The following is a 16273-nucleotide window of genomic DNA, read 5'->3' on the forward strand; positions in this document are numbered from 1 at the left end:
TTACTACTGCTTTCAAACAATACACTTACAGAAAAACAAAATTTCACCTCAGTCTCATGCTGCACACCCTGTGTCCCTCGTCACCATCACCTGCTTCCCTGCCTGTTGCTTTGCACACACTTACTTGCTTACACACTTACTGTCCTACCATCGTCCCCGGGACTTGAGAGTCCAGGTGGGAAGTGAACACGCTAACCTGCAACTCCTTCCTCGGGCCCTTTGACCATTCTGCTTCTTCGCCCCCTGACACCCACGGCTACTACCCTGGACTAGTGCATCTCCCAGACCCGTCCGTTGCTTCAGTCTCAAGCACCAGCATCATCTCTCTCTCTCTCCTGCTGCCCCTGCCGTTTGGTCGTGTTGAAGCTTCCATTTCTCGGACCCTCTCATTTTCTCCCCGTTGCTCTCCTGGCTTCAGTCTTTCACTCCCCTTAGACTATTTCAGTCACTTTGACCAACAAGGGGAGCGTCCACCATAACTCAACCATCAGTTACCCTTTAGGCCCATTTGGCTCCAAAATGCCTTAGTGTCAGTTTAAGGCATTTGGACTTCATTTGATTGACAGAAGGGACACGTCAAAGGCATTCGAACAGAGGGGTGACCTGACAGATCTCAGTAGGAAATCTGTATTTGAGATCACCTGTCATCTACATCTGTCAGAATTATTGTTGTATTCATTTCATAAAAGAAGGTGGTGTATCCTATTTTCCCCTTGAGTTCTTCAAAGGATCACTGAAGAGAAAAATGAGGACCAGATTTGAAGAAATTACAGATAAGTATTTGATAAGGACTTAAATTAAGTCAGTGAAAATGGGAATGAAAAAGGGGACGTTGACACCAGATTCACTGCAGGCATAAGTAGCACAGGGCTCAGCGGGTGTGTCCTGTAACTTGATGAGAAAGTGTTACAGAAAATCCCTAAATGGCACCTCACTGTTCCCTCAGCAGCAGTCATTCCAGAGCTTAAAAGGAAATTTAATCTCTTTGATTTAAAGTATGTGATGTGCTGCTTTATGTGTAAATAGGGCATTGGATTCTTCATGAATAACTCTAATGTTGTAGATAACCTTCCAGAAGTTACCGGCGCCTCAGTGCAGCTCTCAGGGTGGGAATGCAGCATCACCCTGAACTCTTTTTATGGGAAATTCCCTAAAATTATCTGTCTTTTCAGAGTTTTGAAATTCCTTAAAACTTTGGCAGGTGATTTGAGCTTAAACAAATTCATCTGTCAAGGCATAAAACATCTGCTAAATGGGATTTTGCAGGGTGATGTTGTTTTCTTAAAAACAGGTGAGTTGACAGTAAAACCACCCCTCTCAGCTGCTTGCAGTGTGGCCGCCTGGTGCCTTAGAGAGCTGGCCTGGTCTCCTCCTGAGCCTGCCATGTGGGTCGGCCTGTGAGCCGCGAGCTTCCCGGCTGCACTGTGCCTGCCCTAAGACTCCCCAAGGGGCGGAAGGAAGACAGCCTGGGGGAATCGGTGGTTTCTGATGCTTCCCAGCTGGGTGGACTCGTCTTCCAACCTGGAAGCCTGTGTCATCTTGGTAGCTGGGAGGATTTTGTTGTTTGGCACGATTGAGTGCTTCTGAGCTAGCGGGGAGGAATTTAAGAGAGAAAATACAGTTTCCAAAATTCTGGGATAGGGGTATTTTGGTTTCTTCCCCAGAATGTTTTCCTTTAGTCTCTAGGAGTAGTAATAATACAGATGAGAATTAGTTCAGTAAACTAAATGTAGCATTTATTGAGTATCTGCCATGAAGTATCTCAATTTTTTGAAGGAAGAAACTGAAGGTAGGAGAGGTTAGGTATCGAGCTTGGATTTGAACTTTAAACAGTCTGACTCCAGAGCCCAAAGGAGGTGAATTCTGAGTTCCCTTCTTTGAGTACAGAAGCACCACCATATTTTTCCACTTAGATTTTTCCCATTAAAAAACATAATCTCTAGGAGCAGGGAAGCTCTTTTTCACAGAAAAATTGCCTACCCAGCAGTGCTATTTTTTAGTGGGAAAAAGAGAAGTAGAAAAATATGATAATGCTTCTGATTACAGAATCAGATGGTAAGATCTAGAAAGAAGTTGTAACATTAGAAAATCTCCATTTTGCAAACACCATTGTAATAACTAATTCACACAAGCATCAGTGGATGCTGAAAGCACTGTGTGCAAGTATCTTGGGGAACTGGGTATTCATACAGTCTGAAAGTATCACCCCCCAAAGATTACTTACTAATTAAAAAGAGAAAAAGACACATTTGCGGTGGAGGAATCTGTCAAATACCAGATTAACCAAGTGCTGAAGCTTCCCATCACCCACAAAGGTCGGGGTTTTCTAGGGAAATAGAACCAACAGGAGATATCTGTAAATAATGAGATTTTATAAAAGTGTCTCACGCAACTGGGGATGCACAAGTCCAAATTCTGTAGGGCAGGCAGTGAGCTGGCAACTCCTATGGAGGTCATCAGTGAACTCCCCGGGAGAGGCTGCTGGCTAAAGAGGTGAAAGTTCTCTTTCTCCCTTAAAAGGCTTCAGCTGGCCCTCCCCCCTACGTGGGACCCTACTCCCAGGGGTATAAATCTCCCTGGCAATGCAGAATATGACTTCCGGGGATGAATGTGGACCCCGCATCGTGGGACTGACAGTATCTTCTTGACCAAAAGGGGGATGCAAAATGAGACGAAATAGTTTCAGTGGCTGAGAGATTCCAAATGGAGTCGAGAGGTCATTCTGGTGGACATTCTTATGCACTATATAGATAACACCTCTTAGGCTTTAATGTATTGGAATAGCTAGAAGTAAATACCTGAAACTACCAAACTCCAACCCAGCAGTCTAGACTCCTGAAAACAATTATATAATAATGTAGATTGCACGGGGTGACAGTGTGATTGTGAAGACCTTGTGGATCACACCCCTTTATCTACTGTATGGATGAGTAGAAAAACGGGGATAAAAACTAAAGGACGAGGCGGGGCAAGATGGCGGACTGGTGAGCTGTATGTTTTAGTTACTCCTCCAGGAAAGTAGGTAGAAAGCCAGGAACTGCGTGGACTGGACACCACAGAGCAATCTGACTTTGGGCATACTTTATACAACACTCATGAAAATGTGGAACTGCTGAGATCAGCGAAATCTGTAAGTTTTTGTGGCCAGGGGACCCGGGCCCCTTCCTGCCAGGCTCAGTCCCGTGGGAGGAGGGGCTGTCAGCTCCGGGAAGGAGAAGGGAGAACTGCAGTGGCAGCCCTTATCGGAAACTCATTCTACTGATCCAAACTCCAACCATAAATAGACTGAGACCAGACACCAGAGAATCTGAGAGCAGCCAGCCCAGCAGAGAGGAGACAGACATAGAAAAAAACAGCACGAAAAACTCCAAAATAAAAGCGGAGGATTTTTGGAGTTCTGGTGAACATAGAAAGGGGAAGGGCAGAGCTCAGGCCCACAGGCTCACATGCAAATCCCGAAGAAAAGCTGATCTCTCTGCCCTGTGGACCTTTCCTTAATGGCCCTGGTTGCTTTGTCTCTTAGCATTTCAATAACCCATTAGATCTGTGAGGAGGGCCCTTTTTTTTTTTTCTTTTTTTCTTTTTTTTTTTTTTTTAAATCCTTTTTTCTTTTTCTAAAACAATTACTCTAAGAAGCCCAATACAGAAAGCTTCAAAGACTTGCAATCTGGGCAGGTCAAGACAAGAGCAGAACTAAGAGAGCTCTGAGACAAAAGGCAATAATCCAGTGGCTGAGAAAATTCGCTAAACACCACAACTTCCCAAGAAAAGGGGGGTGTCCGCTCACAGCCATCATCCTGGTGGACAGGAAACATTCCTGCCCATCGCCAGCCCCATAGCCCAGAGCTGCCCAAGACAACCCAGTGTGACGGAAGTGCTTCAAATAACAGGCACACTCCACAAAACTGGGTGTGGACATTAGCCTTCCCTGCAACCTCAGCTGATTGTCCCAGAGCTGGGAAGGTGGAGCAGTGTGAATTAACAAAGCCCCACTCAGCCATCATTTGAGCAGACTGGGAGCCTCCCTACACAGCCCAGCAGCCCAGAACCGCCCTGGGGGGACGGCACTCACCTGTGACATAGCACAGTCATCCCTCAACAGAGGACCAGGGGGTGCACGCCATGGAAGAGGGACCCACTTGCAAGTCTCAGGAGCCATAGGCCAATACCAAGGACTTGTGGGTCAGTGGCAGAGACAAACTGTGGCAGGACTGAACTGAAGGATTAGACTATTGCAGCAGCTTTAAAACTCCAGGATCACCAGGGAGATTTGATTGTTAGAGCCACCCCCCCTCCCTGACTGCCCAGAAACACACCCCATATACAGGGCGGGCAACACCAACTACACATGCAAGCTTGGTACAGCAATTGGACCCCACAAGACTCACTCCCCCACTCACCAGAAAGGCAAAGCAGGGGAGAACTGGCTTGTGGAGAACAGGTGGCTCGTGGACGCCGCCTGCTCGTTAGTTAGAGAAAGTGTACTCCACAAAGCTGTAGATCTGATAAATTAGAGATAAGGACTTCAATTGGTCTACACATCCTAAAAGAACCCTATCAAGTTCAGCAAATGCCAAGAGGCCAAAAACAACAGAAAATTATAAAGCATATGAAAAAACCAGACAATATGGATAGCCCAAGCCCAAGCACCCAAATCAAAAGATCAGAAGAGACACAGCACCTAGAGCAGCTACTCAAAGAACTAAAGATGAACAATGAGACCATAGTAGAGAATACAAAGGATATCAAGAAGACCCTAGAAGAGCATAAAGAAGACATTGCAAGACTAAATAAAAAAATAGACGATCTTATTGAAATTAAAGAAACTGTTGACCAAATTAAAAAGATTCTGGACACTCATAGTACAAGACTAGAGGAAGTTAAGCAACGAATCAGTGACCTGGAAGATGACAGAATGGAAAATGAAAGCATAAAAGAAAGAATGGGGAAAAATTTTGAAAAAATCGAAATGGACCTCAGGGATATGATAGATAATATAAAACGTCCTAATATAAGATTCATTGGTGTTCCAGAAGGGGAAGAAAAGGGTAAAGATCTAGGAAGAGTATTCAAAGAAATTGTTGGGGAAAACTTCCCAAATCTTCTGAACAACATAAATACACAAATCATAAATGCCCAGCGAACTCCAAATAGAATACATCCAAATAAACCCACTCCGAGACATATTCTTATCACACTGTCAAACACGGAAGAGAAGGGGCAAGTTCTGAAAGCAGCAAGAGAAAAGCAATTCACCACATACAAAGGAAACAGCATAAGACTAAGTAGTGACTACTCAGCAGCCACCATGGAGGCGAGAAGGCAGTGGCACGATATATTTAAAATTCTGAGTGAGAAAAATTTCCAACCAAGAATACTTTATCCAGCAAAGCTCTCCTTCAAATTTGAGGGAGAGCTTAAATTTTTCACAGACAAACAAGTGCGGAGAGAATTTGCTAACAAGAGACCTGCCCTACTGGAGATACTAAAGGAGCCCTACAGACAGAGAAACAAAGAAAGGACAGAGAGACTTGGAGAAAGGTTCAGTACTAAAGAGATTCGGTATGGGTACAATAAAGGATATTAATAGAGAGAGGGGAAAAATATATATGACAAACATAAACCAAAGGATAAGATGGCTGATTCAAGAAATGCTTTCACGGTTATAACGTTGAATGTAAATGTATTAAACTCCCCAATTAAAAGATATAGATTCGCAGAATGGATCAAAAAAAATGAACCATCAATATGTTGCATACAAGAGACTCATCTTAGACACAGGGACACAAAGAAATTGAAAGTGAAAGGATGGAAAAAAATATTTCATGCAAGCTACAGCCAAAAGAAAGCAGGTGTAGCAATATTAATCTCAGATAAAATGGACTTTAAATGCAGGGATGTTTTGAGAGAGAAAGAAGGCCACTACATACTAATAAAAGGGGCAATTCAACAAGAAGAAATAACAATCGTAAATGTCTATGCACCCAATCAAGGTGCCACAAAATACATGAGAGAAACACTGGCAAAACTAAAGGAAGCAATTGATGTTTCCACAATAATTGTGGGAGACTTCAACACATCACTCTCTCCTATAGATAGATCAACCAGACAGAGGACCAATAAGGAAACTGAAAACCTAAACAATCTGATAAATGAATTAGATTTAGCAGACATATACAGAACATTACATCCCAAATCACCAGGATACACATACTTTTCTAGTGCTCATGGAACTTTCTCCAGAATAGATCATATGCTGGGACATAAAACAAGCCTCAGTAAATTTAAAAAGATTGAAATTATTCAAAGCACATTCTCTGACCACAGTGGAATACGATTAGAAGTCAATAACCATCAGAGACTTAGAAAATTCACAAATACCTGGAGGTTAAACAACACACTCCTAAACAATCAATGGGTTAAAGAAGAAATAGCAAGAGAAATTGCTAAATATGTAGAGACGAATGAAAATGAGAACACAACATACCAAAACCTATGGGATGCAGCAAAAGCAGTGCTGAGGGGGAAATTTATAGCACTAAACGCATATATTAAAAAGGAAGAAAGAGCCAAAATCAAAGAACTAATGGATCAACTGAAGAAGCTAGAAAATGAACAGGAAACCAATCCTAAACCAAGTACAAGAAAAGAAATAACAAGGATTAAAGCAGAAATAAATGACATAGAGAACAAAAAAACAATAGAGAGGATAACTATCACCAAAAGTTGGTTCTTTGAGAAGATCAACAAGATTGACAAGCCCCTAGCTAGACTGACAAAATCAAAAAGAGAGAAGACCCATATAAACAAAATAATGAATGAAAAAGGTGACATAACTGCAGATCCTGAAGAAATTAAAAAAATTATAAGAGGATACTATGAACAACTGTATGGCAACAAACTGGATAATGTAGAGGAAGTGGACAATTTCCTGGAAACATATGAACAACCTAGACTGACCAGAGAAGAATTAGAAGACCTCAGTCAACCCATCACAGGCAAAGAGATCCAATCAGTCATCAAAAATCTTCCCACAAATAAATGCCCAGGGCCAGATGGCTTCACAGGGGAATTCTACCAAACTTTCCAGAAAGAACTGACACCAATCTTACTCAAACTCTTTCAAAACATTGAAGAAAATGGAACACTACCTAACTCATTTTATGAAGCTAACATCAATCTAATACCAAAACCAGGCAAAGATGCTACAAAAAAGGAAAACTACCGGCTAATCTCCCTAATGAATATAGATGCAAAAATCCTCAACAAAATACTTGCAAATCGAATCCAAAGACACATTAAAAAAATCATACACCATGACCAAGTGGGGTTCATTCCAGGCATGCAAGGATGGTTCAACATAAGAAAATCAATCAATGTATTACAACACATTAAAAATTCAAAAGGGAAAAATCAAATGATCATCTCAATAGATGCTGAAAAAGCATTTGACAAAATCCAACATCTGTTTTTGATAAAAACACTTCAAAAGGTAGGAATTGAAGGAAACTTCCTCAATATGATAAAGAGCATATATGAAAAACCCACAGCCAGCATAGTACTCAATGGTGAGAGCCTGAAAGCCTTCCCTCTAAGATCAGGAACAAGACAAGGATGCCCGCTGTCACCACTGTTATTCAACATTGTACTAGAAGTGCTAGCCAGGGCAATCTGGCAAGACAAAGAAATAAAAGGCATCCAAATTGGAAAAGAAGAAGTAAAACTGTCATTGTTTGCAGATGATATGATCTTATATCTGGAAAACCCTGAGAAATCGACGATACAGCTACTAGAGCTAATAAACAAATTTAGCAAAGTAGCGGGATACAAGGTTAATGCACATAAGTCAGTAATGTTTCTATATGCTAGAAATGAACAAACTGAAGAGACACTCAAGAAAAAGATACCGTTTTCAATAGCAATTAAAAAAATCAAGTACCTAGGAATAAACTTAACCAAAGATGTAAAAGACCTATACAAAGAAAACTACATAACTCTACTAAAAGAAATAGAAGGGGACCTTAAAAGATGGAAAAATATTCCATGTTCATGGATAGGAAGGCTAAATGTCATTAAGATGTCAATTCTACCCAAACTCATCTACAGATTCAATGCAATCCCAATCAAAATTCCGACAACCTACTTTGCAGACTTGGAAAAGCTAGTTATCAAATTTATTTGGAAAGCAAAGATGCCTCGAATTGCTAAAGACACTCTAAAAAAGAAAAACGAAGTGGGAGGACTTACGCTCCCTGACTTTGAAGCTTATTATAAAGCCACAGTTGTCAAAACAACATGGTACTGGCACAAAGATAGACATATAGATCAATGGAATCGAATTGAGAATTCAGAGATAGACCCTCAGATCTATGGCCGACTGATCTTTGATAAGGCCCCCAAAGTCACTGAACTGAGTCATAATGGTCTATTCAACAAATGGGGCTGGGAGAGTTGGATATCCATATCCAAAAGAATGAAAGAGGACCCCTACCTCACCCCCTACACAAAAATTAACTCAAAATGGACGAAAGATCTTAATATAAAAGAAAGTACCATAAAACTCTTAGAAGATAATGTAGGGAAACATCTTCAAGACCTTGTATTAGGCGGCCACTTCCTAGACTTTACACCCAAAGCACAAGCAACAAAAGAAAAAATAGATAAATGGGAACTCCTCAAGCTTAGAAGTTTCTGCACCTCAAAGGAATTTCTCAAAAAGGTAAAGAGGCAGCCAACTCAATGGGAAAAAATTTTTGGAAACCATGTATCTGACAAAAGACTGATATCTTGCATATATAAAGAAATCCTACAACTCAATGGCAATAGTACAGACAGCCCAATTATAAAATGGGCAAAGGATATGAAAAGACAGTTCTCTGAAGAGGAAATACAAATGGCCAAGAAACACATGAAAAAATGTTCAGCTTCACTAGCTATTAGAGAGATGCAAATTAAGACCACAATGAGATACCATCTAACACCGATTAGAATGGCTGCCATTAAACAAACAGGAAACTACAAATGCTGGAGGGGATGTGGAGAAATTGGAACTCTTATTCATTGTTGGTGGGACTGTATAATGGTTCAGCCACTCTGGAAGTCAGTCTGGCAGTTCCTTAGAAAACTAGATATAGAGTTACCCTTCGATCCAGCAATTGCACTTCTCGGTATATACCCGGAAGATCAGAAAGCAGTGACACGAACAGATATCTGCACGCCAATGTTCATAGCAGCATTATTCACAATTGCCAAGAGATGGAAACAACCCAAATGTCCTTCAACAGATGAGTGGATAAATAAAATGTGGTATATACACACGATGGAATACTACACGGCAGTAAGAAGGAACAACCTCGTGAAACATATGACAACATGGATGAACCTTGAAGACATAATGCTGAGCGAAATAAGCCAGGCACAGAAAGAGAAATATTGTATGCTACCACTAATGTGAACTTTGAAAAATGTAAAACGAATGGTTTATAATGTCGAATGTAGGGGAACTAGCAATAGAGAGCAATTAAGGAAGGGGGAACAATAATCCAAGAAGAACAGATATGCTATTTAACGTTCTGGGGATGCCCAGGAATGACTATGGTCTGTTAATTTCTGATGGATATAGTAGGAGCAAGTTCACAGAAATGTTGCTATATTATGTAACTTTCTTGGGGTAAAGTAGGAACAGGTTGGAAGTAAAGCAGTTATCTTAGGTTAGTTGTCTTTTTCTTACTCCCTTGTTACGGTCTCTTTGAAATGTTCTTTTATTGTATGTTTTTCTTTTCTTTTTTTTTTTTTTATTTTTTTTTTTCCATGCAGTTGATTTAAAAAGGAAAAAAAAGGTTAAAAAAAAAGAAAGAAAGAAAAACAAGGAAAAAAAAAAAAGATGTAGTGCCCCCTTGAGGAGCCTGTGGAGAATGCAGGGGTATTCGCCTACCCCACCTCCATGGTTGCTAACATGACCACAGACATAGGGGACTGGTGGTTTGATGGGTTGAGCCCTCTACCATAGGTTTTACCCTTGGGAAGACAGTTGCTGCAAAGGAGAGGCTAGGCCTCCATATGGTTGTGCCTAAGAGTCTCCTCCTGAATGCCTCTTTGTTGCTCAGATGTGGCCCTGTCTCTCTAGCTAAGCCAACTTGAAAGGTGAAATCACTGCCCTCCCCCCTACGTGGGATCAGACACCCAGGGGAGTGAATCTCCCTGGCAATGTGGAATATGACTCCCGGGGAGGAATGTGGACCTGGCATCGTGGGACAGAGAGCATCTTCTTGACCAAAAGGGGGATGTGAAAGGAAATGAAATAAGCTTCAGTGGCAGAGAGATTCCAAAAGGAGCCGAGAGGTCACTCTGGTGGGCACTCTTACGCACACTTTAGACAACCCTCTTTAGGTTCTAAAGAATTGGGGTAGCTGGTGGATACCTGAAACTATCAAACTACAACCCAGAACCCATGAATCTCGAAGACAATTGTATAAAAATGTAGCTTATGAGGGGTGACAATGGGATTGGGAAAACCATAAGGACCACACTGCACTTTGTCTAGTTTATGGATGGATGAGTAAAAAAATAGGGGGAGGAAGCAAACAAACAAACATACAGAGGTACCCAGTGTTCTTTTTTACTTCAATTGCTCTTTTTCACTTTAATTATTATTCTTATTATTTTTGTGTGTGTGCTAATGAAGGTGTCAGGGATTGATTTAAGTGATGAATGTGCAACTATGTAATGGTACTGTAAACAATCGAATGTACGATTTATTTTGTATGACTGCGTGGTATGTGAATATATCTCAATAAAATGAAGATTAAAAAAAAAACTAAAGGACAAATGGGGTGGGATGGGGGGATTATTTGGGTGTTCTTTTTTTCACTTTTATTTTTTATTCTTGTTCTGGTTCTTTCTGATGTAAGGAAAATATTCAGAGGTAGATTGTGGTGATGAACGCATAGCTATGTTATACTGTGGACAGTGGATTGTATACCATGATGATTGTATGGTGTGTGAATGTATTTCAGTAAAACTGAATTTAATAAAAAAAAAAAGGCTTCAGCTGATTGGGTTAAATCCAGCTGATTGGATTTTCTCACTGTGGAAGACACTCCCTTCATTGACTGGAGATGTAGTCAACCACAGATGTAGTCACTTGACTGATGGTTTAATAAACCAGCCTTCTGGTTTGTTTACCAGCCATGAAATGTCCTTGCAGTAGTAGTTAGGCCAGTGCTTGCTTGACCAGACACCTGGGCACCATCATCTGGCCAAGCTGACACATGAACCAGCCATCACAGTGGGTAAAACCTGACAGGTGCCTCCTGGTGTGATACCCTGAGAAGCATCACCTGCATGGTATTCTCAACAAAAGTGTTTAATTTGGATCTGATCAGGTGGAAACAATCAGACAAATCCAAACTGAGGGACATTTCAAAACACCTGGCCTGAACTCTTCAAAAAGGTCATTGTGACGAATGGCCAGAAACTAATGAGGATGTGTTTTAGATTAAAGGAAACTGAGACATGATAACTACATGCAGTGCTCTGGAGCCCTGCTTGGATCCTGGATACAAAGCTCAACAAAACAAAAAGTCACAGAAGTTATTATTAGAACAGCTAGAGGTGTCAGAATATGGACTCTGTGTTATGTTAAGGAACAATATTGTATCAGAGATCAGTTTCTTGAGGGTGATAATTGAATTGTGGTTATGTGGAAGACCTTTGTCCTTAGGAGGTAAAGCTGACATCCTTAGGGAAACGTCATGATGTTTGTAACGTGCTCTCAGCTGGTCCAGCACAAATGCGCACGCGCAGCAGGAGCCCCTGGGCAGGAGCATCAGCCGGTGCAGCCACTGTGGAGCGCAGTGTGGCAGTTCCTTGGAAGGTCAGGACGGAATTATCTCCTGGACCCGGCAGTTCCACTCGGAGGTCTGCCCCCAAAGAAATGGAAAACCGGGACTCGAGTACTCGTACACCAGTGTTCCCAACAGCATTAGTCGCAGTTGCCGGAAGGTGGAAACAACCCGGGGTTCGCCAGCAGATGAGCGGCTGAACAAAATGTGGTACATCCGTGCAAAGGGCTCTGCTTCTGCTGAACTAAAGAAGGAAGTTCCGAGACATGCGACGGTGTGGATGAACACTGAAAACATCCCGGGTGAAACAGGCGAGGCACGTGAGGACAGATACTGTATGGTTTCAGTTACGTGAAATATCTACTAGTAAATTCAGAGACACAGACTAGAGGGAGGGTAGGGGGAGTTGTTGCTTGGTAGTTATAAATTGTAAATTTTTGGTATTTTAAAACTGAAATTAATGTTTTAAAAAGGGCAAATGTGTCAAAACATTGCCAACTGGAAAATCTAAAGTACACAAGTGTTCACACGCTATTATTTAAACTGTTCTGTGGGTCTGAAATTTTTCAAAATAAAAGGGAAAAAATTAAAATTGTTTATTAAAGTAGGCAGACCCAAGCAGTAGAATCATAGATTTGCATTAAGAGTCACTCACAATGGAGAAAGTTTTTCAAGACAATAATTGAAAGTAGGGATCACAATGGGTTTCTGGTAAATACTTAGTGTCTGCCCAGCCCTTGGAGTCTAGGCCAGCTCCATAGTATGTTAGCATTGCCCAGGGGCGTGGGAAGTGGGGACGGCGTTGGATGGTTCAAGTATTCGCCATTTATGGTTGAATGTTTACATCGTTACAGTCTAATCCTTAACTCTGATGTTCGTAGTGGCATTACTCCCAATTGCCAAATGATGGCAGCAACCCAAGTGTCCATCAGCTGATGAATGGATAAATATAATGTGCTATGTCCACACGATGGAATATTATTAAGCCATAAAAAGGAATGAAGTTCTGATACATGTGACAACATGGATGAACCTTGAGGGCATTATGTTGAGTGAAATAAGCCAGACACAAAAGGACAAATACTGTTTGATCTCCCTGATTTGAAACGATTAGAATAAGCAAACTCATAGAGTCAGAACCTAGAATATAGGTTACCCAGGGACGGTGGAGGTAGGGAATGGGAAGTTAAGGCTTAAAATGTGTGGGGCTCCTGTTTGGAATGATGGGGATGCTTTGGTCACGGATGGTGGTGATGGCAGCACAACACTGTGAACGTGGTTATTAGCACTGAAATATCTTATCTGAATATGATTAAAAGGGGGAATGTTAGATTATATGTATGGCAACACATAACAGTTTTTTAAAAAATCCATGGAACTGCACTACACAAACAGTGGGCTCTGAGTTAAACCTTGGACATTGATTAAATAGTACAGTCGTAAAAATGTGCTGTCGTCCGTTGCAACAGATGATCCCCAGCAGTGCAAGGTGTTGGTAGTGGGGTGGGGTGTGGGAGTCCTGTATTTTATGCATGATTGTTCTGTGAACCCACAACTTTTCTAATAATAATAAAGTCAGGTGTTGGAGGCAGTCTTAGATCAGAGTCTGCAAACCCCGATAGGCTTCAGGGGAAGGCAGACCAACAGGCCCGTGAACCTCTCCAGAGAGAAGCAGAATTTTGCAGGTGGATTTAAGATCTAGAACAGCTGAGAACCCCTGGCCTTGGCTGGTGTTCTGATAATGGGCCATAATGAAATGTTTTCATTTTGCTCACCAGCAGTGTCCTAGCCTACCCTTCCCGTCACTCTTCCCATTCTTGCACTAACGTCCTGTGCCAGCCTTCTCTGCGGCTTCTCTGTAGCCCCTCAGTGCTCTCCTTTGCCCCCATGAGGATAGCTGTTTTCATCTGATCAGCAGCAGCTAGTTTTCCCTTTCTTTAAAAGGAGGCTTGATCGTAGTATGTGCTCAATAAATCCTGTTGAATGGATGATTGAAATAATTAAACACTTCTTTTCCCAAACAGCTTTCCAGTTGAAATTAGTTCTCATTCAGTGTTCTTTGAGTGAAGGAAATTGCTTGGATTGGTTCTCTTGGCTACCGTGCAGCTTTCCCTACTCCTTTTCCAGCTTGAGTCTTCAAGAGGGAGCCTCAGAACTGATTTCTAAAACCGTTTGTACCTGGTGTGATTATAAAGCAATGAGACTGATTGTCATATGTAGTTTGTGGGATCCGTCTCAGTTACTTTATAGCCATACCTGGTATCTTATACCACAGATCATTGCTTGTTGAACATTATAAAAGCACAAACCTAAGGTCTCTATATGGAAATTTAAAGTGGCTTAGCATTATTTTATAATTTTCTCTACTGCTCAGAACTCTTATTTCAGGAAAAAAAATTAGGTGTTAACTTTATTGCTTGCTCTAATTTTGCAGGGTTTTTTTTTTAATTTTTAATCAGTATTCTGATAAACTCCTGTTCTAATAAACTGGCTGCAACAATTTTGAATAAGGTAATACACAGGTATCTGTTGGAGTGCATTTTTCAGAAAACTTTTATATTGAATTTTCTTTTCAGTTACATGTGGTCTTCTGACTGCGTGTGATACAGGGATAGTCTTTTTAGGCAAATGTGGTAAATGAAGCATTCAAAACCAAATAGTCAGTACATGTTCTGCATTCAAGAAGCCTTTGAAAGGGCAAGTCGGAGGTTTTTGGGTTGTTTTGGTGGCTCACATTTATATGTACAAATGTTACTCATATTTAAATTAAGTGGTTGTAATTTTCTGTTTGTCACATTCACATGTTTGTCCCACTTCCTCTCACCCCCGGTCTCCCCCAGGGCCTCGGAGGAGAGCAGATGGTAGAACTGGTACATTGCCACCGGCAGCTTCCGCTTCCGGAAGGACTGCTGCTGGCAGCTGGACTGGCAGTGGACAGACTTCTTTTCCTTAAAAGAAAGTGGGAAACTATTCCTTTTGTGGGGGAGGAAAGGAAATTTTCCAAATTCCTGCTTCTGGAAGTTATGTAAGAGAAGGAGTTAGGTGACCAGGAGGGCGCCTTAAGGATGTCCTTCTAATGACCTTGGCTATGGCAGGTCTCTGGACAGCCATTGGGAACTGGACATATTTTGATGCCAAACTAGTCTGGAGTGTTGAAGCTGGGACCCATCTCAGGATGGGTTTGACTTCCAGAAGGGGTCTGGGGTAAATTAGAAGGAACCTTACCCCAGTCAGGTCTAGAGGTGGGACCAAAGCCCGTGTCAACCATTATGTGTAAAAGATGCCACCATTTGGCACGCCGCTGTGGCGATGCTGTCAGGTGCGGGTCCCAAGTCGTGATGGTAAAAGCCTGTACTTCTTTCTTCCCTTGAACCTGTTCTGCACACAATAGATGGCTCCGTAAATGTTTTGTAGAATGATGAGTGCGGAAGGGTACCAATTTATACTATAACAGCGCTTTTCTCCTTTTCTTAGGGAGTTGGGACTTTTTGAAGAATTTTAAGATGGGAAACCTGCCATGATGTTATCATATTTCTATCACTGTGTAACGTTATTTTGTGGTCTTGTCACAATTGGCTGGTTTAATAGTATGTCTTATGAATATAATTGTCAGGCAAGTTAATGTGAGTCTTAAGTTTGTTTAAGTTCTGCACAGCAAATTATGCTCCCACCTGGTGCCAGTATGCCCAGCCGCAAGGCCACCTCCTTTGAAAAGCTGCATCTGCAGACTCTTGGCATTAGCCAAAAATTGCAGTTTTTCTAGGTATAATTTTTATATATTTGATGTTTCTAGAAATTTTAAATGTCACTTGAGTATACATATTTATTTTACATTGCAGGCACTGGAGATATTATTGCTGTCATGATTACAGAATTGAGGGGTAAAGATATTTTGAGTTATCTGGAGAAAAACGTCTCTGTACAAATGACCATAGCTGTGGGAACTCGGATGCCACCAAAGAACTTCAGCCGGGGCTCTCTAGTCTTCGTGTCAATATCCTTTATTGTTTTGATGATTATTTCTTCAGCATGGCTCATATTCTACTTCATTCAGAAGATCAGGTACACAAATGCACGTGACAGGAACCAGGTGAGCTACCAATACTCTGTCGCAGTTGGCTCATGGACATCTGTCATTGTCATACATATTGCTTGCTTTTTTTCCATTCAAAACAAAGTAAGTTGTAACTAACCTTCAGTCATTTTAATAGTTGAAAAAGATACCAAGAGTATTGTAAGGGCAATTTAAATGCCTGAAAGGGGAAATTTTCAGATTTATGGAAATCACTTGGAGTATTCTGGGTAGGTAAATAGCTTAGTATCGTAATGTGGTCCAGCTAATTCTGTTCGCGTGGAGAAATGTCACAGTGCTGCGTTTGAAACTACACGTGTGAGTATCTCGGGAGGGGAAAGCCAGGTGGCTGGGAGAG

General features: G+C 41.4%; 1 protein-coding gene across 1 annotated transcript in view; it reads left to right on the forward strand.

The window, feature by feature from the left end:
* The window catches only part of RNF130 (ring finger protein 130), a 144684-nt gene that overhangs the window by 49867 nt on the left and 78544 nt on the right, over window positions 1–16273 (forward strand). The window contains 1 exon segment of the mRNA XM_037817468.1: window positions 15683–15933. Within this exon segment, the coding sequence (XP_037673396.1) occupies window positions 15683–15933 (251 nt within the window).

This window comes from Choloepus didactylus, chromosome 24, assembly GCF_015220235.1.
Source record: "Choloepus didactylus isolate mChoDid1 chromosome 24, mChoDid1.pri, whole genome shotgun sequence".
NCBI classification, from domain to species: domain Eukaryota; kingdom Metazoa; phylum Chordata; class Mammalia; order Pilosa; family Megalonychidae; genus Choloepus; species Choloepus didactylus.